The sequence below is a fragment of the Physeter macrocephalus genome, chromosome 17 (assembly GCF_002837175.3).
Source record: "Physeter macrocephalus isolate SW-GA chromosome 17, ASM283717v5, whole genome shotgun sequence".
NCBI lineage: Eukaryota > Metazoa > Chordata > Mammalia > Artiodactyla > Physeteridae > Physeter > Physeter macrocephalus.
The window spans coordinates 14,999,851-15,023,068 of NC_041230.1; the positions used below are offsets into that span (position 1 = coordinate 14,999,851).

General features: G+C 38.8%; 1 protein-coding gene across 2 annotated transcripts in view; it reads right to left on the reverse strand.

The window, feature by feature from the left end:
• The window catches only part of TDRD12 (tudor domain containing 12), an 80,569-nt gene that overhangs the window by 28,125 nt on the left and 29,226 nt on the right, over nucleotides 1–23,218 (reverse strand). The window contains exons 5-16 of one of the 2 annotated variants that reach the window (XM_028477883.2): nucleotides 22,273–22,462; nucleotides 21,715–21,804; nucleotides 12,735–12,832; nucleotides 11,205–11,281; nucleotides 10,090–10,113; nucleotides 8,267–8,347; nucleotides 6,805–6,865; nucleotides 6,355–6,462; nucleotides 4,012–4,197; nucleotides 2,231–2,387; nucleotides 1,620–1,747; nucleotides 70–261 (exon numbers count right to left, since the gene is read on the reverse strand). In XM_028477883.2, coding sequence (XP_028333684.1) covers nucleotides 70–261; nucleotides 1,620–1,747; nucleotides 2,231–2,387; nucleotides 4,012–4,197; nucleotides 6,355–6,462; nucleotides 6,805–6,865; nucleotides 8,267–8,347; nucleotides 10,090–10,113; nucleotides 11,205–11,281; nucleotides 12,735–12,832; nucleotides 21,715–21,804; nucleotides 22,273–22,462 — 1,392 coding nt within the window. The remainder of the gene's footprint in view (nucleotides 1–69; nucleotides 262–1,619; nucleotides 1,748–2,230; nucleotides 2,388–4,011; nucleotides 4,198–6,354; nucleotides 6,463–6,804; nucleotides 6,866–8,266; nucleotides 8,348–10,089; nucleotides 10,114–11,204; nucleotides 11,282–12,734; nucleotides 12,833–21,714; nucleotides 21,805–22,272; nucleotides 22,463–23,218) is intronic. The other variant, XM_028477880.2, reaches the window with a different exon arrangement.

Below are 23,218 nucleotides of genomic sequence, written 5' to 3' on the forward strand. Positions count from 1 at the left end.
TAAGCCATGAATAAAGGTTACTTGCTTGTGCTCACCAACCCCCCACCACACACACCCAGGACTCTTTACCTGTTGGACGCTGCCATAGAGGGCCGCCTCCTCCATGGCTGTGATCACAACGTAGGGGTCGTTCATGAACTCTTTGATTAACTGCTCTATATGTCTGTTCCAATGAACTCCAACTGCAACAATCTGATGTGGGGCAGATTCTCTTTCTTCAACTTCAATATTTTTTTTAAAGTTATCTAATATAGGAAATATCTAAAAAATCAGCATAATTAATTTCATTTTTATTTCAAAAGAAACTAATAATTAGTTTGACAGAACATAAAAGGTAAGGAATGTATATTTTCTGTTCTCAGAGTGGGAAAGGTCTTTAAACATGAAAGTAAAAGGAAAAGCTAAAAGGAAAAATGTTTATGTATAGACAAAATTAAAACAAACATCTAGGTAAATACAGGCAACACGGGTAACAAAGGATGAACAGCCTTATACAAAAACTTCTACAAACTAGTTAGAAAAAGATGATCCCAGTGAAAGAAAACAAGCGAAGGAAGTGAACAAGCATCTCCTAGAAGAATGGGTACAAATGGCCAGTATGAATTAATGCTCAATTTAACAAAGTAATCAAGGAAATACAGATTAAGCAAATCAGATGCCACGTGTAACAATCAGCCTAGAAAAGAAAGCTGGACGAGGGCCTCCTACTGCCAGGGGTGCAGGCAGCGTGGCGTGGAGGCACGCTGCCAGAGGGAGTGCAAAGCCATCTACACTTTCAGAGCGCCACTGAACAAGGCAGTGTTCCAGATGCTAGCTTTGTAAGTAAGAACTGAGACAGTCAGTAAGTAACAAAGCCTGGGCTTGACCTTGGGGGCCACTGCTGCTCCCAAAGGAATGCTGCTGATCTTCATGTTACACTGCTTCCAACAAGTGCCTTTTAAGAATTCATAGCCTTTGATCCATTAATCCCCTTCCTAGGAATTTATCCTAAGAAAACATGTGCGAAAAGATGTTTCTTCAGCTACACACATACACACAAATGATGCTAAATGTCCAAATAGAAGACAATCAGAAAATAAATTATGTCCACAGGGTTCAATACCACACAGCCAATAACAATCATGCTAGAGAACAGTTAGTAGCAATACTCACAATGCTGTTCACGGAAATGCAAGTTACAAACTAATACATAAAATAAGGTCCTGATATTATTAATTATATATATCAATAGACACAGGAATTACAAAAAGGAAAGAAATACTCTAAAATAGTAACAGTGGTTACCTCTGAGCATAAGATTATGGATGTTGGGGTTTTTCAAGTGTTCCTCTCTATTTCTCAAATTTTCTAAAGTAAAATTATTGCTTACATAACCAGAAAAATATTGATTTTAGAAAATTTCCCTGGGAAAGAAATTTTGCTCTTCAAAGAGAACTTTAACATCGGGTAGAAAATTCAGATAAACGTTCTCTCCTCTTAATTATAGCAGTTAAAGGGCAAAATTTTTTAGATTAACCAGCTTCTTCCCAATTAAATTTAATTAAAATTAAAAAGACTTTAATTTTACATATATATATATTTCTGAGTAGTAATGACATCTAAATAAATGCCATACTTACTTGTTCATTAGCTTCAGAGAATAATACTTCCACCTCATCCAAAACCAGGTGACAGAGTCTAAGAAATAACAAGCTTTGATATTTGAGAAGTCTCAGGAGGCTATGTGGTGTTGTAACAATTACATTGCCTACATTTTAAAAGAAAACACAGTTAACACCTTAGATTTTCCACAGGTTTTTCTAACATTTCCTTTGCTAAGATTCCACATACTTTCTAGAAATGCCTTTCAATGAAATAAACCCTGTGTTTCTTACTCAGGTGGGTGTGAGAAGAGGCCTGCCCAGGCTGCCCCCGTACTGTCTGACTAAAATACCTGCGTTCCCACCAGGTTCTGAGCTCCTGAAAGGCAGGGGGTGGTTTTAGTCAACAGCTAATAAACAGTAAGTTTTTAATAAATAGTTGATAAATGAATGAAAAGACTTAAGTTTTCTCAGTAAAACAGATGTAAGCCAAGAGTAAACCCTCACCACCAACACTGATCGGTAATTGACAAGCGAAGCCTGGCTGAGGGTCACACAAGCCCCGGGTCAGTGCTGGCTCCCAGGCCTGCCTGAGCAGGCTTCCACTGCGTTCTCTAGGGAAAACCAAACAGCTTGGAAAGGATGCTTACACCCCCTTGGAAGCTTCATATTTTTGGCTTCATCTTTGTGGAGTCCAATTGTTAATACCACAGGATGAACAGGCCTGGAGAACATGCTATAGTCTCCCAATAATTCAAAAATTAATTGGGCCTTTTTCCACCCAGGGCATACGATGACTGCCAGAGGCTGCAAAGACAAATAAATTCACATAATTTTGGACAAAGGTTAAGAATCAAAGACAGTGTATGTAAAGCATGCAGAACATCTCCCTGTACACCGTAAGCACTGTTAAGTTTTTGCCATCATCACTGTCATGCAGGTCAGAAAAGTCAAAATATAATTTCATTAGAATGGATTCAGACACACTGACTCAGACTCTGCTAGGGCTTAAACCATGCACAAGTATTAAATCATTTAGTCCTTAAAGTCCCCTTACAGGGTGAGACCTATTACTACCTCATTTCACAGATGAGGAGCCTAAGGGACAGAAAGGTGAAGTTTGTTGCCCAAGGCTGCACAGCTAATATTCAGTAGAAGCAGGATTTAAAGCCAGGCAATCTGGCTCCAGACCTCCTGCTCCTAAGCACAAGGATGAACTGCCTCCTGAAAGGGGCCCTGAAAAAGGTTAACATCGCTTCCTTAGGAGATTAAGTTCCCTACTGCACCATCTGACCCCGGCCCTCCACTATCCCACAGATATCTCTCGATATCTGCCTGCCAAACACCTTCCTGGACTCATGCCCTCAATTAACCGAAGACAAGAATGAGTCTCCTCTTTTTTTTATGCAGATGCAGGCAAGCGCCAGCTTCCAGGGCTCACGCCTAAATGCAGACTGACCCTGGAGAGCAGAAAAAGCAGAATGGACACAAGGGGCAGACCTGGGCATTCCTTTGTGGCCCCTCCAGGGGTCTATCTCAACACAAGCTGCATCTCATCAGTGGGCTCAGCTGCTACCTGACTGAGTGATATAAATGTATCCATTTAATAGTATTAAGTCAATACATCATAACATAGCCAACACAGATTTCCAAAGAGAACTCATTAAACTACATGGCATAATCAGAAAAACTAGTATCTTTTCTAAGATGAAATTCTGATTGTCTTTTGTACTGCTATTTTTCACCTTTTAAGGAGCGACGGAACCATCTGTAGTGTATCTTGGGAGAAGATCTGAGACGGGTCTCATACACATCAATTCACCTAACAGCCAAACCCCCAGCAAAGCAGATGTCACTCCCTCACCATCACTGGACCCTCACATCCAATTGCCTTCCTTTCCATCATCCTTCTCAGCTATTATCTGATTCTTATGAGTGGGAAAAATAAAGCGGGGCTATAAAAGTGTGGGCTTCTGTGAAGATAACGTAAAGAACAGGGTCAAGACGGCAGAGAGCCTACATTCAGATCCCACTTCTTGTCGCTCTTGTCAGCAGGTGAGAACCTTTACCACTAACTTTTCATGAGCTTCATTTTCTCATCTATAAAATAGTGAAAACAATACACGGCCTGACCATCTCAAGGGTCTGCCATGATAATTAGGCGAATCGAATCAGTTAGATAATTCTATAAAGTGTACAGTCATCACTAAAAGCCAGGACTCTCCCAACTCAGCCGATGGCTCACAACTCGGGGTTCTCGGTAAGAATCAGTGTGAGAGAATCAGTGACTGTGTCGAGAAAAGGGTTTCTCATAGGACGGTCTCGGTTCTGCGAGTTTTAACGTGACTTAAACGTCACCAAAGGTTAGGTGTCAAATTTAAAATAAATATTTAATCCATTTTGTTGTTAAACAAAAATGTCTTCAACTTACTCCATTTCTACTTGGTAATGACTTGTAGCAGCCCCCTGTTTGCAAAATCGTAAGCAGTGGTGGAAGGTACAACAAAGGGTCATTTCCACAATGAGAAATGACCACCACGTCACAGCCACGTGCTATGGGAGGCCAAGAGTAAGATTCGGTGTGGCTGGGGCCCGGAATCTTATTTCTTCGAAGAGCCTACAAAACATCAACAACAACCAAGACAACGATAAAGCCCAGAAAACTAATAAACTCCTTCTCATTGCTCACTTTACCCCAATAACGAGTATACATTGCTTAATCTGGTATTTTCCAAGACCTAAGTTAGTAAGTACCCCCTGAATCTTTTCCAGCAGCAAACTCCTGCTCAAAAGACTCTTGCTTTTCTGGGCTCCAAACTGAAAGGATCCAAGAGGCAGTCTGTTGAAGCAGCAGGTGCTTAATGCTCACCACAGCAAACATGTGGCTTCTCCTCCTCCTGATAAACTGCTGGTGCATCAGCTCCACTTATAAAGGTTTTTAAAAACTTGCCTTTGTCTGCTTATTTTTCTATGTAATTCGCTGTCGTCGAAACCTCCCAAATGTTCCACAGAGGAGAGTCCTCCAGCCACACTGACGAGATCTGCCAACAGGCTGAACTCATCAGCACCGTCCTCTCTCTGAAGGTCTCATCACCCGGCCCTGAACCCCAGGCTGCACTCGGGACTGGGATCCCCCTGCAACATCACCCTTTTTGCTGCAACCTTCTCGGTGGAATTTCTTGGTTTGACGGAGAACAAATTTTGGTAGCTTCTCGACAAAGGGTACAGGGGAAGGAAATTTGAGATTCTGCACGTGTGAAAATGTCTTCATCCTATCCTTACCCTTCAGTAATGGTTTGAGTACAGACCTCTAGGCTGGAAATAACTTTTCACGAGAATTGTGGAGTCACTGCTCCTCTGGTGAACTGTGGAGAAGTCTGAAGCCATTCTGATTCCTGACCCCGCCATGGGATGGGTTTCTTCTCTCTGGAAGCTTTCACGATCTCTGAAGCCCTCCAGTTCAGATGCTTCATAGCAACGTGTCTACACTCTTGCTCCTCGGCTGTGGTTGTGCTGGGTCTGTGGTCGGCAAACTCTCTTAATTTAGAAAGTCATATCCATTAAGTAAGGAAAGCGTCCATGTGTTATTCTCAGAATTTTCGGTCCTCTGCTGTCATTCTTTCTAGAAATCCCACTCAGATATGAGACCTCAAATTGACCCTCAAATTCTCTTTTCCCCCCATTTCCATCTCTTTGTCTTTGTGTTCTACTTTCTCATTGTTAACTTCTATTTTACCTCTCATATCTACTGTTTTTTATTTCCATAGCATTTTTAATTTCTAAGAGTGCTTTTTATCTCTGACTGTTCCTTTTTTTTTTAGTAGCACCCTATTATTGTTAAATCCAAGCAATATCTTCTCTTATCTCTGAGGATATCTATTTTCTAACGTTTTCTTCCACTCCTTACATTGTTTCTTTCAGAGTTTGTTTTGGTCTTTTTTTTTTTTTTTCCTAGGTTAAGCCTTTCTTCCAATGTCCAAGGATCCCTGACGTCTGCTCACATCGAGGACACTGAAAGCTGACTATATCCGCAGGCAGGGCAGAGCTCATCACCATGTGAGTGTCACATCACTGCAGGGAGACAGGCAGCAAGCATGCATTTTTACTGTGAGGATTCAAAAACAGCATCACCACAAGGTCATTCTCTAGGGCCGTTCAGTTTCTCCAAACAGAGCCTCCAATCTCCTTCCTGAGAAACTGGCTGAAGATGTTCAGGAAACAAGGTAGGGAGTTCACTGCCCTCCCCACGTCACTCCCCTTCCTCAGGTGGTCAGCCATCCTCGGCTGCTTCTTTTCTGTCTTCCAAAAGCCTGTAGAAATTTCTTGTCCAATAAAGGCTCCACTCTCATTCTAGTCATCCTCGTAGTTTTGTTTTTTTACTTTTTTCCAGTATCAAGAGGGAAGTAGATAAAGATTTATGATCTAAACTGATGATCTAAGTGAAACCACAGGTCTATAAAGCAATTCTGAAAAGAATACTAAGAAGTACATTCTAATTGCCGACTACTTGTGCTCCTTCTAAAGCCCCTTTTCAGAGGCACATCTGAAAACTTATTTCAGAAAAGCACTTAGGTTTCTCCACAAAAGAATTATTCACTTATAAGAAGTTAACCTGGACTTTAAGAATAAATGAGAAATTAATAATAAAATCTTAAAAGAAAACTTCAAAAGCAAAGAAATTATACAAATGCAAACTTAAAACTGTTTTATTAAAAATCTTTCTACGTTACAGCAGGTCGGTACTCCTTCACAAGTCTGGTCTGAGCCCCGTCACCTTTTTCAGGTCTGCCGAGAGTGGCGCCGTGTTGATGGACAAGCAGGGCTCGACCCTGGTCCGCAGAACGACCAAGGGCAGCCGGGAGCCCGACTTCAGCTTCTGCAACTAAGAACACAGATGTCAGATGGCTCTGCCCTGTGGTGTTAGCACAGAATACCAAGAACTTTATGGAAATAAAGACGATATAAGAGTTTGATTTCAATGTAAAACCCTAAGTTTATATGCTTATAAAAACCTACCAAAATTACCAAAATAAAAGGAAGATTATCCATTACCCAAAAGAGCCGTGTCTCTAAAGCAATAATTCATTAGATAATTTCTAAAAGGATGTCTTCGGGGAAAGTCCTCCATGCAAGAAGTTTCTCTTCATATCTCAAATCTAGAGGGAGGAAGGGGAATGATTTAAAGAGTAAGCAGTTTTCCTTCTCTTGCGGGTGTTTGCCATACCTGCTGCAGATCAGAGATTCCATCGGCTCTCAAAGGATCCGGATTTAGAAACTGCAATAATCTGTAAAATAAAAGGACAATTTGAAGAAAAAAGGAGTGTTTCTATTTCTTCAGTTGAGCTAATAGTCTAATTCTTCCTTGACAGAGGTAAAATGAACTGTCTCCCAAGGCACGGCTATGACATTACTGCTTGTTCTGTTTTGCCTTGTCTGTTGCTTCATAAGGGGCCATGGGGGTCTTGCCAGTCTCATGCTTGCCCCGTCTCCCTCCCCCACCAGGCCCTGCTCTGTGGACACAGCACTGCCCATCCCAGGACCACTTGCTCTGGACGTGGAGAAAGACTGCATGATCACTAGGTCATCTCATGTTTCTTCTAAGAAACCCACTGCCTCCTTCCTTTTTTGCTGTTCGATCTTTAATCACTTCAAGGTTCCCTGGAACCCACCACAGACTGATAGAATAACTGATGTCATTTCGCCAGTGGGTTCTAAGTAAAGGGCATGTAGCTAAAAGAAATGAGCTGCATGGATAAGGCAAGGTCTTTGGTTCCAAGGAAAATAATCTGTTGTAGCACCACAACTTTCAGGTATTAGGTGGAGGGATGCCTGGGTAAGAGGATGTCAACTCTGATACATTAACAGCCACCCCCAGATCCGTGGGCTCCATGGCGGCCTTCAGAGCCCTTGGCCCTGGACACGGTGAGGGCCTCCTGCTGGGCAAGGGGACATCACAGGGCCACAGAATGGCCTCTGGGAAGTCGGGACACCAAATTGGCTGTAGGGTCAACACCCTCTCCCCAGTCATCTCAGGCCAGTTAGTGGATGCAGTACAACCTACCCACTTCTGAACTGTCTTAAACACTTTGTCACTCTGGTGGTTTCAGAGCAGCCACAGTTACTTGGAATGTAAGAGTGTTTTTAAGCTAGTAGGGTAAGAAATCATAAAAATTGGTATGAAAATATTTTGTGGATTAAACAAGTATAAAATGAAGTGATCACTCTATTGTTAACACCTTGTAAGTGAATACTTTGTGAATCTGGCAGGACAAAACAACCCCCAAAATCCTGAAGCTCTACACTGCAAATAATTAAACAGTTTCTCCAGCAGGTGGTAGATCTATTTAACATCAGAAAACTGGGAAGAAAGCAAGCACCAACCCATATAAAATCAACAGCCCGAAAAGATCAACTATATATAATTTGTTTCATAAAACTGTTCACTTGACAACAGAATCAGGAACAGGAGGTAGAGAATGACTATTTACAGTGGAACAAAGCTTTAAACAGAAAAAATCTACTCTAGCAAATGGAAAAGAAAAAACTAACGTGTTTATATATATTTATTTACTTTATGGGAATGCAGGTTTGAAATTAATAATAAAATCATATTTAAATTCTTCCTGCTTATAATGTTTTTTACAATTATTTCAATTAAAAATTTAGGCCAAGAAAAAAATCCGTACTTCACACAGCCGTTCTTCTCATTGTATTCTTTCTTCTCAGCCAATCTAAGTGGTTTCTCATTTGACTTCTGACATAAAGCACTAGAAATAAAAAGCATTTATTAAAATTTCTGAACCCATTTATCCCAAACCTCAAAATACCGTTATTTTCCGGGAGAAAATTTAAGACGTTCCACTGGAATAAGCTGATCAACTTAAGTAAATTCTGTGAGAACTGAAACTGAGTCCTTTGAGTATGAAAACCATTTTGACAGTCCTGGGCTGCCAAGAGGGAGCAAGCCCACTACGTCCTCTCTTCCTTACTGATTACAACTAGAAACTGGGGATGAAGTACGCAACTACAGCGGAGAGAAGTCAAAACATGAAAAGCCACCAGAGATATGGAGAGTTTCCTGGCTTTCTCTTGGTGTTGGGCTGAGGGCAGCCTGAGTTGCAGAATGGCGTAGAAGATGCAGACATCAAAAACCCTGAGAGAAACTCTCTACCATCATCCCTTAGTATCTACAGGGGACTGGTTCCAGGAGCCCTGTGGATACCGAAATCCACGGATGCTCATATAAGATGGTGTAGTACAGTCGGCCCTCCGTACCCAAGGGACCTGTGTCAGTGCGGATGCAGGAGCCGTGAATAAGGAGGGCTGACTGTATTTCAAGCCAGAGAACAGGGAAGGGCCTTAAAGCAGAGGATGTAAGGAATCCCGACTTTCTCTCCTCTCTTCCTCTCCTGGCCCTGCCCCAAGGGCAGCTCTGATCACAGAGCTGCATGCTGCAGTGGTAACGGCAGTGCGGTCACTTAAAACCTTGAGAGAAAACTTCTCCCTCCCTCTAAGGAACTAGGAAATAGGGACCCAGTAGTCTAAAGACTGTACAAGGAAAATCCCCCTCTTTTTTCCTCTCTTATTTCTATTGCTATTTTATTACACAAGCAGCCCCAATCACACAGAACTGCATGGTAGCTTCTCCACAAGAAACCATCTATCTGGTCAGAGGAACAGGGAGAGACAGCATCTAGAAAATGGAGAATGTGAGGAAAATCCTGGGGGAAAAAAAGAGATAGAGAGCTGGGTGGCGGGGGGAATCCCTTATTTCTGTTTATGGCCCAAAAAGAAGTCCCACGCTCAGCCCAAGTTGAGCATATTCAGAACAGACCCAAAGCAGTGTACCAAAGACTTGGAAACAGTGCCGCAATCACCACCCACAGCAAGTGAGACAGAGTTTGAGGTCTGAACCTTAAGGAAGTGATGACCTCCTGCTAAAACAAATAACAAAAACAACAAAGTCAACATTCTCCAGAGGATTCTAAACCAGAGTCTCATACCATAATATTCAAAATATCCAGAATGCAATCCAAAATTACTTGACATACAAAGAATCAGGAAAATCAGATAGACTGTAGAGGGAAAAGATAATCAGCAGGTGCCAACCCCAGCACAGCTCAGAAGTGTGAATTATCAAGCAGCTATTATAACCATGCTCCATACGAAAAGGAAAGGTGAGCACTATTGAACGTAATGATAAGAACTCTCCTTTCTTCTCAGCAAAAAAATACAGATTAGAAAAAAATTAAATAAAAATTTTATTTAATTATAAAATGTAATACATCAAATAAAAAATTCACTGGATGGGCTTATTAGCAAAATGGAGATGACAGAAGCGTCAATTAAACATAGATCAGCAGAATTATTAATATGACAAACAGCAAGAAGAAAAGGTTGAAAAAATGAACAGACCCTCAGGGACATTTGTCTCATAAGAGTCTCAAAAGGAGAGGAGAAAGAGATGAGTGCAGAAAAAATATTTGTAGAGTAACAGCTGAATACTTACCAAATTTGATGAAAATACAGAGACCTACAAATGAAGAACCCTAATGAACCCCAAGCATAAGAAACGTGAGTAAAACTACACCAAGACATGTGATACAATAATTAAATTGTTCAAACCAGCAATAAAGAGAAAATCTTAAAAGCAGAGGGAAAAGACATGCTGCAAACAGAGGAACAAAGAAAAAAGATGATGGTAGATTTTGCATTGGGAACAATATGAACAAGCAGATGGTGGAGCAACATCTTTAAAACACAGGGAAAAAGAAATTTAAACCTTGAATTCTATCCTTGCAAAGATTTTGTTTTTTTAAATGAAGCTAAAATATTTTTTCAGACATACAAAAGCTGAAAGAATTCATCACCAGCAGACCCATAATACAAGAAATAGTAAAGAAAGTCCTTCAGGTAGAGGGAAAATGGTACCAGATGGAAATCTGCATCTACACAAAAAGTGAAAAGCATGGATGGTAACTACATAGGTAAATATATAAGATATTTTTTCTTATTATTTATTTAAATCCTTCTGAAAGAAAAATCACTGTTTAAATACAAACAATAATAGACTCCAGCATTTATAACAAATGTATAAATAAAATGTATGACAACACTAGCATGAAGTCCATAAGGGGAGAAATGGAAGCTTCCCATTTTAAGACCTTACACTATATGTGAAATGTATAACATTACAATACATCCTTTCTGTGATCTCATTAGTATCACTGACATGGATCTTGATGAGTACAGGGTTACAAAGTCTTCGATGCTCATCTTCAAAAATATAACAGACCATTCTTTGCTTTCCATCAACTTGAACTGCCATCTGGCCCACATTTATCCATCCTTTACATCAAGACAATGTCACTGGACCTGCTTACAGACACAACTTTGTCTGATAAGGTAACAAGGAGATGAGAATCACTACCACTTTTTGGTCAACTGTGCTGCTAGCCAGTTGTCAAACATTTTAATTTTAAATTAATGTATGTTTAATCGATATTTCCAAGGTCACTCTTCTTTTGAAATTGAATATTCTTCTATCATCAATCTTATAGAATGCTGTATAAAACAATGTTATATTTAAGTCTCTAGTCAATTACACTGGTTTTCAAATCATACCTTGCTGCTGGTATATCTGGATCGGCATACATGGTTATGCCTCTTTTCATCGGCCAATACACTGAAGACTCAACACACTGTAAAAAAATTTTTTTCAGAAAGAATAATTATGCTAACATGACATACATTCTTGAGGAACCAAAATTCCATGGGAGTTATTCTCATAGACAACCATCCCAGATAAGATTCAGGCAACACAGATATGAAGAGACCAAGAACTGGAGAGCTGGGTGATTATGCCACTGCTATAACCACTAGACTGAAATGTCCAAATAGCAGGCAGCTGCCTTTTCATATAATCAGTATTTAAAATGTCCTGGAATTACTTTCACCTGTCTTTTCAAGAGACCTGGAAGGACAGGTCAGACTTGACCTTAACTATCAGAGTGTCCCATAATTCCAGATTTTTACACCCTTGTTAAAATGAGAATAAATACCCAATTTTGTAGAGTGGTCAGTAAGCCAAGAACAAGGATTTGAGTTTAAAAGTGTCCCCCACTTGGAAATTTTATTTATAAGCCATGATTACTAAATCTTTATAAATTTAAGTAATTTTTAAAAAGTCTCTTCCGGACTCACATATTCCTTTCGGGAAACCCTTATATCATTTTATTCAAGGGAAAGCAAATTCAGGTAAATTTCTTATATTGCCCTTTGTTTTAGGGTCAAAGGGCATGCCTTTTATTTTTGTTTTTAAATACATGTTTTTAGTAGATAATACATGCATCTGGTATGAAATACATAAAATACAAAATTATATACAGTGAAAATTAAGCCTTCAAGAAAATTAAACCACCCAGGTTTTCTATGCCTACCTAGAGCTATCTCCTTATTTTCAACATGGACTTGCAGAAATACTCAATGCATTTCAAGAGTATATAGTATATGTAACATGTTTTTTAACATGAAGAATAAAGCATGGTTTTTCTTTTCACTTAGTAATATCTCTGGGAGATAAGAGTAAACATTGCAGCTCATTAATTATTTCCAGTTCTCCTTCTGGCTAATCAGCAGGAATGTACTTCTATGACCCTTTGCGGTTACATGATCATAGGACTTGCTTTAACCAATGATACATAATCAGAAGTGATCAGAAGCGACATGTGTCACTACTTCTGGGTAGAAGGGCTTTAGAGCAGGTTCATAATTCTCTTTTCCCCTCATCCCCCACCACTACGATTATGATGTTCTAGGTGATGAAGCCAGATCCCTGAGTAAGGATTATATGGAGCAGAACCTCCCCCCTGCTTCAAGAACGCATATTGTATGACTGCAAAACAAAGATTTGTTGTGTTAAGCTACTAAAGTTAAAAAAAAAAAAAAAAAAAAAGAAAGAAAGAACAAGGACTTGACAAGGGAGGAGCTGGAGTTACCCTGTTCTTTTGGAACAGAGCAAACATGTAAACTTATATTTTTTCATGAATGAAACTATCACAGCCATATTTTTGGTTCCTAGTAGATTTTAAAGGAGAATATTCTAAAATGAACATTATATGAACTTTGTATTTAATGAACATTTAAAAATACCACCTTATTTACATCTTTTAAGGAGATGCACTGTTGTTTCTTTTCTGATTTTTTGGGGGGTGAATCTCTCAATGAATCCATATTACACTTTATAGCTGTATCTGCAAAATACAAATAGTAATAAAAATTATCTTAGAACGTGTTATTAATAAATAGAAAATAGGACAAAAAGGATTATACTAGGGCTTCCCTGGCGGCGCAGCGGTTAAGAATCCACCTGCCACGGGTTCAAGCCCTGGTCCAGGAAGATCCCACATGCTGCGGAGCAACTAAGCCCATGCGCCACAACTACTGAGTCTGCGCTCCAGAGCCCGCGAGCCACAACTCCTGAAGCCTGGGTGCATAGAGCCCGTGCTCTGCAACAAGAGAAGCCACCGCAATGAGAAGCCCACTCACCGCAACCAAGAGTAGCCCCCGCTCACCACAGAAAAAGCCCACACAGAACAACAAAGACCCAACACAGCCCCCCATCAAAAAAAAACCTTAAAAAAAAAAGGATTATGCTAAAAAAAGTACTATTGTAAAACCTTAATATATAAAATTGTTATGGAATAGGATTTTGTGTTATACTTTACTTGAGGGGATTAAACTTTAAAATCTTGTTTCAACATTATTATTAAAAATGTTTTAAAAATTCCTTTAATGGCTAAAAATTAACCATAATTTATTTTCCCAACGTGGCAGAATCTATTTTGCAAAGGTCACAACATGACTCCCAACACATGCTGTTCTTACAATGTGACTTTCACACTTCTGCCACAGAGAGATGGGCTCATACTCCTTTCCCGATTGCCTGGGTGGGCTTGTAAACATGGAAGGGGTGTTATGTGACTTCCAAAGCTAGATCACAAAAACATCATATACTTATGACTTGCTCTCTTTGATTCTCACTTCTGAAACCCAGCCGTCACGTTGTGAGGAAGCCCAAGCGACCACATGGAAAGGCCGCTATACGTATTTCAGATGACAGCCCCAGCTGAGACAAAGCAGACTTCAGATCAAAGAATATTATCTGAGATAAAAGGGTCATTTAATAATGACACAGATCAATTCATCAAGAGGACATAAAAGTTCTAAACTTTCACGTACCTAAGTAACAGCCTCGAAATACATGAAACAGAAACTGATAGAATTGAAAGGAGACAAAAATAAAACAATTGCAAAGTTGGAGATATCAACACCCCTCCTTCAGTAGTTGAAAGACGGGTTGACAAAAAAAATCAATAAAGACGGAGAAGACCTGAACAACACTATCAACCAACATGATGTAACTGACCTTTATGTAATGCTCTCCCCAACAACAGCAGAGCATACATTCTTCTCAAGTACACACACAGTCTTTTCCAAGTGAGACCATATTCTGGGTCATTTAACACATTTAATAAATTTTAAAAGATTCAAGTCATACAGATATATAATACCCAATTGAGAATCTGGAACAACTTAAGGAGTCAATAAAGATAGATAATACAAGCAGGAAAAAGAAAAGCGATTAGAATCTCCATGAAGAAATAAATGCTGTAATCTTATATTTTATTATTGTTGTTATTTGTTGTTATATGATAAGAGTTGTTATTTTTCAGTTGAATTAGCTTTTTACTTATTGTTATAATGGAGTGGTGAATTCCAAACTCCTTACATGCTGGAATCAAAACTGGAAGTTAAATTGAGTTTTGAAATGTAAGATTTCAAAGGGAGTTTGGAATTCACCACTCCATCATAACAATAAGTAAAAAGCTAATCCAACTGAAAAATAACAACTCTTATTAGATCTGACCTAAAAAATGAGGTTGCAGGGCAAACCTCTTCCCCCACAACTGGAGAGACAGGCGGGAGACAAGAGAAACACAACTGATGTGAGCAGAAATCTCCACAGGAACCAGCACTGGAGCAGGAAAATGTGAACTGTAATTGACCATTTCCTGGAGGCTCAGGGTGGGAAAGTAAGTTAACAATTCCAGGAGGCCCCCAACACTTTTGTGAACCTTACCTACTGGAACTCTACCAGGTTCTCATAGGGAAGATCATATAAAAATCCCCTTGGGGCTGCCAGTAGGGGAGGGGAAAATTAACCAATTTGAAATATGCCAGCACATTCTGTTCTCAACAAGGCTGGGCCTCAGGAGAAACTAACCAGAGCCTAAACTACTGGGGCTTTACCAGAGACTAATCACCTTGGGGGAGGGGAAATACCCTACTCTACCTATCTACCCCCTCCAGCCATCCTGTCCCCCCTAAAGCAGGAGAGGTGAAGGACTGAAAAGCACATGTGAAGGTCACAGCCCAGGGGCACAGGCTCCCAAAGATGGAGATCTAATCATAGCATTATAGACCCCTTACCCTCCCTCTACATCTTACAACCGTATCCCTAAAGGCCTACTTTTCACCCAGTATATCATGTCTGGTTTTAAACAAAAAAATTAATTACAAGGCATACCCGAAAAGCAAAAAAGGTGACAGTTTGAAGAGATAGGGCAAATAAGAACCAGTCAGACACAGCAGGGATGTTGAAATTATTACACCAGAAATTTAGTACAATTATGATTAATATGCTAAGGGCTCTAATAGAAAAAGTAAACAATATGCAAGAACAGATGGGTAATATAAACAGAGACATGGAAATTCTAAGAAAGAATCAAGGAGAAATGCTAGAGATCAAAAACACTAACAGAAATGAAGAATGCCTTTGATGGGCTTATTAGTAGACTGGACTCATCTGTGGAAAGAATCTTTGAGCTTGAGGATATGCACATTAGAGAAGGAATAAGTGAAGGCAAATTAAAATGTTTTCTTTTTGAAAATAGATGTAATAGATAACAGTTTGTTCAAAATAATAGTGACAATGTATTTAATTACTTATGCATATACATATAAAATATATAAATATACATAAATTACACACACACCTATGTACACTTATGAATGCATGAAATGAATAACAACAATGATACAATGGACAGGAGGGAGGAATTAGGAATACTTTGTTATATAAGGTACTAGCACTACCCATAAAGAGGTATAGTGTTACATGAAAGTGGACTTGGATTGGTTGTAAATGTGTATTGCAAAATCTGAGGCAACCATTCAGAAAAGTGAAAAAAGAAGTACAACTGATATGCTAAAAAAGAAAACAGAATCACATAAAATGCTAAATTAAAACTACAAATGACAAAAAGTGGAAGACAAGAACAAAAAACGGAATGAACAGAAAACAGTAACAAGTTTGGCAGATATTAATCCAACTAAATCAATAATCACCTTAAATGGTATTGGTCTAAATACACCAAATAAAAGACAGAGGTTGATATAAATCCTAGCCATGTTTTCTTAGGTCAGTCTCCCAAGGCAAAGGAAACAAAAGCAAAAATAAACAAATGGGACCTAATTAAACTTACAAGCTTGTGCACAGCAAAGGAAACCATCAACAAAACAAAAGACAACCTACAGACTGGAGAAAATACTTGCAAACAACATGACTGATAAGGGCTTAATTTCAAAAATATACAAACAGCTCATACAATTCAACATCAAAAAACAAACAAACCAGTTAAAAAATGGGCAGAAGACCTAAAGAGACGTTTCTCCAAAGGAGACATACAGATGGCCAACAGACACGTGAAAAGATGCTCAACATCACTAATCATCAGAGAAATGCATATCAATAGCCCCTGCTCGCCACAACTAGAGAAAGCCCATGCACAGCAACAAAGACCCAACACAGCCAAAAAAAAAAAAAACCACACAATGAGATATCACCTCACACCTGTCAGAATGGCCATCATTAAAAAGTCCAGAAACAATCAATGCTGGAGAGGGTGTGGAGAAAAAGGAATTCTCCTACACTGTTGGTGGGAATGTAAATTGGTACAACTACTATGGAGAACAGTATGGAGTTTCCTTAAAAAACTAAAAACAGAGTTACCATATGATCCTGCAACCCTACCCGTGGGTGTGTATCTGGAGAAAACCCTAATTTGAAAAGATACATGCACCCCAATGTTCAAAGCAGCATTATTTACAATAGCCAAGACATGGAAGCAACCTAAATGTCCACTGGCAAATGAATGGATATAGAAGATGGGGTACATATATACAATGGAATACTACTCAGCCATAAAAAAGAATGAAGTAATGCCATTTGTAGCAACATGGATGGACCTAGAGATTATCATACTAAGTGAAGTCACGCAGAGAAAGACAAATATCATATGATATCACTTATATGTGGAATCTAAAATATGATACAGATGAACTTATTTACAAGACATAAACAGTCTGACAGACAAAGAAAACAAACTTATTGTTACCAAAGGGGAAAGGGGAAGGGAGGGATAAATTAGGAGTTTGGGAGCAGCAGATATAAACTACTATATATAAAATAGATAAACAGGGAACTCCCTGGCAGTCCAGTGGTTAGGACTCTGCTCTTCCACTGCAGGGAGTACGAGTTTGATCCCTGGTCAGGAAACTAAGGTCCTGCAAGCCTTGTGGCACCACCCCGCCCCCCCCAAAAAAAAATAGATAAACAATGAGGTCCTACTGTATAGCACAATACAGTAGGCGATATTTCGTTTTTGAATCTGTCTCCTAAGGCAAAGGAAACAAAAGGTCTTTAATATATATAACTAAAAATAGAACTACCATATGATCCAGCAATTCCACTCCTGGGTATATATCCAAAGAAAACAAAAACACTAAGTTGAAAAGAAACATGCATCCCAATGTTCACAGCAGCATTATTCACAACAGTCAAGATACGGAAGCAACCTAAGTGTTCATAAACAGATGAATAAAGAAAGTGTGGTGTATGTGTGTGTGTGTGTACATACACACACACAGACACATATACACACAATGGAATATTACTCAGCCATAAAAAAGAATGAAAATTTGCCATTTGCAGCAACATGGATGGATTTATGCTTAGTGAAATAAGTTAGACCAGGAAAGACAAATACTGTATTATATCACTTATATGTGGAATCTAATAAAATTAGTGAATATAACACAAACGAAACAGACTCACAGATACGGAGAACAAACCAGTGGTTATCAGTGGCGAGAGGGAAGTTGGGAGGTACAAAAAAAAGGTAGTGGATTAAGAGGTACAAACTACTACATAAAAAATAAATAAGCTACAAGGATATATTGTACAGCACAGGGAATACAGCCAATATTTTATAATTACTATAAATGGAGTATAAACTTTAAAACTTGTGAATCACTATGTTGTACACTGGAAACTTATATGTATTGTACATCAACTAACTATACCTCAATAAAAAAATTTACAGCTTAAAAAAAAGCTGAAGTAGCTGTATTAATTTCAGACAGAGTAGACTTCAGAACAAGGAAAATTATGGATAGAAGCAGTATATAATAATAAAGGACCCAGGGACTTCCCTGGTGGTGCAGTGGTTAAGACTCTGTGCCCCCATTGCAGGGGGCTGGGGTTTGATCCCTGGTCGGGGAACTAGATCCCACATGCATGCAGCAACTAAGTTCACATGCCACAACTAAGCCTGTGTGCTGCAACTAAGGAGCCCTTGAGCCACAACTAAAGAGCCTGCCTGCTGCAACGAAGAAGCCCATGTGCCGCAACTAAGGAGCCCTTGAGCCGCCACTAAGGAGCCCGTCTGCTGCAACTGAGACCCAGCGCAACCAAATAAATAAATAAATAAAATAATAAAGGACCCAATTCTTCAAAAAGACATTACAGACCTTAATGTGTATGTGCTTAACAAGAGAGCATCAAAATATGTGAGGCAAAAACTGATAGAATTGCAAGGAGAAATAGATGAGAACACTGTTATAGTTGGAGACATCAACACCCCTCTATCAAAAATGAACAGATCCAGCAGGCAGAAAATCAGTTAAGAGTACAGCTGAATTCAATAGCACCACCTATCAACTGGTCTTAATTGACATCTACAGACTACTTGATCCTACAGCAGATTATACCTTCTTCTCAAGCTCAAATGGAACTTACACCAAGACAGACCACATAAAACACACCTAAATAAACTTAAAAGAACAGAAATTGTACAATGTATGCTCTCAGACCACAATGGAATTAAACTAACTTAATAACAAAAGGATAGCTGGAAAATCCCAAAATACTTGGAGATTAAACAACACACTTCTAAATAATATATGGACCAAGAAGAAATCAAGAGAAATTTTAAAACATTTTTACCTAAATGAAAATAAAAATACAACTTATCAAAATCTGTGGGATTCAGCGAAAGCAGTAAAGAGCAACTGATATCGTTAAATGTTTATATTAGAAGAAAAAATTTTAATTAATAATATAAGTTTCCACCTTGGGAAACTAGAAAAGAACAGCAAATTAAACGTAAAGTAAGCAGAAAAAAGGAATAAAAATCAGAGCAAAAATCAATGAAATTGGAAACAGGAAATCATCTGCCACAATTGAGGACATTCTACAAAATAACTGGTCCATAATCCTCAAGTGTCACAGTCAGGAAAATCCAGGAAAGACTGATGACTGCTGCAGACCGAGGGAGACCGGGAACTGCACCAAGTGGTACTGAGCTGCATCTTTCTCCCACAAGGGAATTAGTGGGACAACTGGCAAAATTTCAATGGTAGCTGAGGGGTAGACGATCATAATGTATCAGCGTTAATTTCTGATTTAGATGGGTTGCACTGTGTGAATATTTTTGAGAGTACCCTTATTTCTAAGAAAAACACACTCAAGTATTGGGGAGAGCTGGGGCGTTCCAGTCGGCAACTTATTCTCAAATGGTTTAGGATAAAATCAAGTTGTTTGTAATGCTCTCCAACTTTTCTGGAAGTTTGTGATCATTTTAAAATAAAAGTTTTATTGAGAAAATGTAAGTAAACTCCGGGAAAACAGATTTTGATTCCTTTTCTGATGAATCCTAGAACAGTGCCTGACACACAGTAGGCGCTTCCTGAGTATCTGAGGACTGAAGATGTGTGGAACAGGGGTGTGAGAGCTAACCTGCCGCAGAAGTCAGGAAAAGGTCTAGAATGCATAAGCCTGGGCAGAGTAAAATAATCATAAATATTTTAAAACTTAAAGATAACTGCCAAGATAAATAGCTAAGAAAAAATAAAAGGTTTACCTCTAGGGAGGGGCCTGGGTGAGAAGAAGCTGGACAAGAGAAAATTACTTTTCATTATAGCCTTTCTATACTATTTGACTGTTTAGCCAAGTATTAAAAAGTACTACACTTTGATTTTTGAAAAAATAAGGCAACTTCAAGAAGTACCAAAACTTAATACAAATATAATTGAAATAGCTCCTTACAAAAATTAACAAGAAAAAGGAAATCTTTGCTTGAATAAGTAACATCTAGTAATTTTGTTTCTTACATGATAATCCAGTCACATCTCACATTAGCTTTCTTTTGTTTACCATCAACCTTTTCCTTTTCAAAGACATGCAGAGTTCATTCCAACACTGACTGTAATAAAGAAAAGTAGGAAACAATTATTGCCCAGCAATCTGGGGCTACTTGAAGTAGTATGTCTATACAATGGAAAGCTGTGCAGTGGTTAAACACGATCTAAGTGCCTGGGGTATTTTTCTTGCTCTTGTGGAAATGGAAAAAACACAGATGGAAATAACACATTCCCATTAGTAATGGGCTCCTTTCAGCAGAAATTCCCATCTGGGACCCCTACAGGAGGCACATCAGAATATGGGTAGGGGCCACACGTGCCAAAATCCACCACACAAACTCTGCACAAGGAGAGCCCATCTGACCAACTCAGCAGGAGGGAACAGGGCCTCCCGGTGCCACAGAGGAGCGAGTGGACTGACAGAGTCTCACCTCAGAGAGGTTATACTGGATGCATTTGACCTAGAAAGAAGTGAAAAACCACTACAAAGAGGTAGGTATAGTAGGATCCCATTTCTGTAAGACACACCCTCACATCTGGAAAACTCTGGGAAAAAAAAACTGTGAAATTTTAATAAGTAGGTACATCAAAGGTGACAGGCTTTTAAAATTATCTGTATTTTTCTATGATGAACAACATTACCAAGGTAATTTTAAAAATTTAAGGTGCATGGAATATTTTAGTTGACTAAAGCTTTAGTTTACTTGAGGTTTACAATGGATATATCTGAAATATCAATAGGTATACATACACCCAATGTAAGAGTGAACACAGCGGAATCACCACAGAGGGTGAGCCAAACATCAGAGTGGCTGGCATGTTTCACCCTTGCCCAACAAATCCAATTCATTAAATACCTTGGAGATATGGAATTAAAGACTGGATATTTCTGATTTCATAAATGCCTCTTTCTTATTATTTATTTTATAAATTTACTTATTTATTATTGGCTGCGCTGGGTCGTTGCTGCATGTGGGCTTTCTCTAGTTGCTGTGAGTGGGGGCTACTCCTTGTTGCGGTGCACGGGCTTCTCACTGAGGGGGCTTCCCTTGTTGTGGAGCAAGGGCTCTAGGTGAAGGGGCTTCAGTAGTTGTGGCTCACGGGCTCTAGAGCGCAGGCTCAGTAGTTGTGCCGCACGGGCTTAGTTGCTCCGCAGCATGTGGGATCTTCCTGGACCAGGGCTCAAACCTGTGTCCCCTGCATTGGCAGGCGGATTCTTAACCACTGTGCCACCAGGGAAGCCCCTGCCTCTTTCTTATTTCTATGCATCCTATTGCTTAAAGTAAAAATCAATCATAAATCCATAGGTGTATTCTGAAGACAAATAATAAAATCACTGGCCTATGGCTGGGCTGGAATAAATCAGTCCTACCCATGAACAAGTGCCTGTTATGTTCTTTACGTTATGGTAAAATCCTATGGACCGCAAGGCAAATTATCTTTGTCAGCATCTACATCATAAATTGGTTCCATTACATTAAGGGAAAAAGAGAGAGAATTACCACAGCCCTTCTAAACAACCCCTACAATCTTTAGATAGTTAAGAGTATTCTTTTACGTTGCCTATGAAATGGAGCAAAACAGAGCTTACCGAGGATCCTAGCGGTTGGCCCGAGATCACCGACACCCTTGGGCCACGGATGCTGGAGAGGCTTTGCCAGAACAGTTAAACCACTTGACTCTGACAGAAAGAATACATTTCACGGTTAAAGCATGAAATAAAACCCAAAATACAAAAGTGGATGTAGAGAGAAACATTTAAAGTTGTTTCCATTGTCCGTGACTGACTCTTCTCATATTTTCATGCTAATAAATGGCTCTTTTTTAACGTATCTAAAACAGTAAACAAAACCTTGTTCTGATAATATCTTTAAATTACGAACATAGGGACTTCTGAAAATATAACTCCATGTTAATAAGAAATTGACGATAGTTTTTTATCCTGTTCTCATAAAAACAAACTGCAGCAGCTCTTTTAGAACCTCAAAACTTGTAACAAACTCACCAGGATTAAAATTCAAATATTAAATTCAGAGTCGAAGTCTCTGCCTCCATACGGGGAAAAGTCTGTACAACAATTTATATAAGTACACTAAGATTCCTATAAATAAGACAGTTTAAGAGAAACATATTGGTGAAATCCACTCACTTTCCATCCTTTGAGAATCTTTTCCTTGCAAAAACATTGGCCAAAGAGTAAGTGCTGGATTGAGTTTACCGGAAAAGGATTCTGACTTAATATTCAATCTTGGTTTCTCTAAAGAATCAAGGTTTTTATTCTCCGTGGGTGATACATAACAAGCGAAGTTCTTTGCAACCAGATCATCGTTAACACAGACCTGTATAATTTTAAACATTTCATGAATAAGACAAATATACTCAGGTGACTGTTCAGAAAATATGCCAAACTTAACCGAAAATTTCAATCTTCAGAAAGATTATTTTATAGAACATAATTTGATAGAAATTGATCTCTTGACTTCTGCTCTAGTAACAGTAAACTAGATACTTCTGACCAACCTTCCTGATAAGAAAAACAGTAAGAAACCGTACAAAATCTAAAAAACGTCTACTTGAAAGTGCTTGAGAACTAACATGACTTTGCCAGGCAAAGATCTGGGAAGAGGGTAAAGACAAAACACAAATCATAAAAGAAAAAAGTGATAAATTAGATTTTATCAAAATTTTAAATTTCTGCTTTTCAAAAGATACTGTAAAGGGCAAACCACAGAAAAGGAGAAAATATTTAAAAATAATATATCTGGATGGACATGTATCCAGAATACATAAAGAACTCTCAAAACTGAATATAAAGAAAACAAAACCAATTTTAAAATGGACAAAAGATACTAATGAAAATAGTATGGTATTGGCATAAAAACAGACACATAGATCAATGGAACAGAATAGACAGCCCAGAAATAAACCCACACATATATGGTCAATTAAATTACAAAAAAGGAGTCAATAATATATAATGGGGAAATGACAGTCTCTTCAATAAACAGTGTTGGCAAGAATAAACTCAAAATGGGTTAAAGACTTAAATGTAAGGCCAGACACTATCAAACTCTTAGAGGAAAACATAGGCAGAA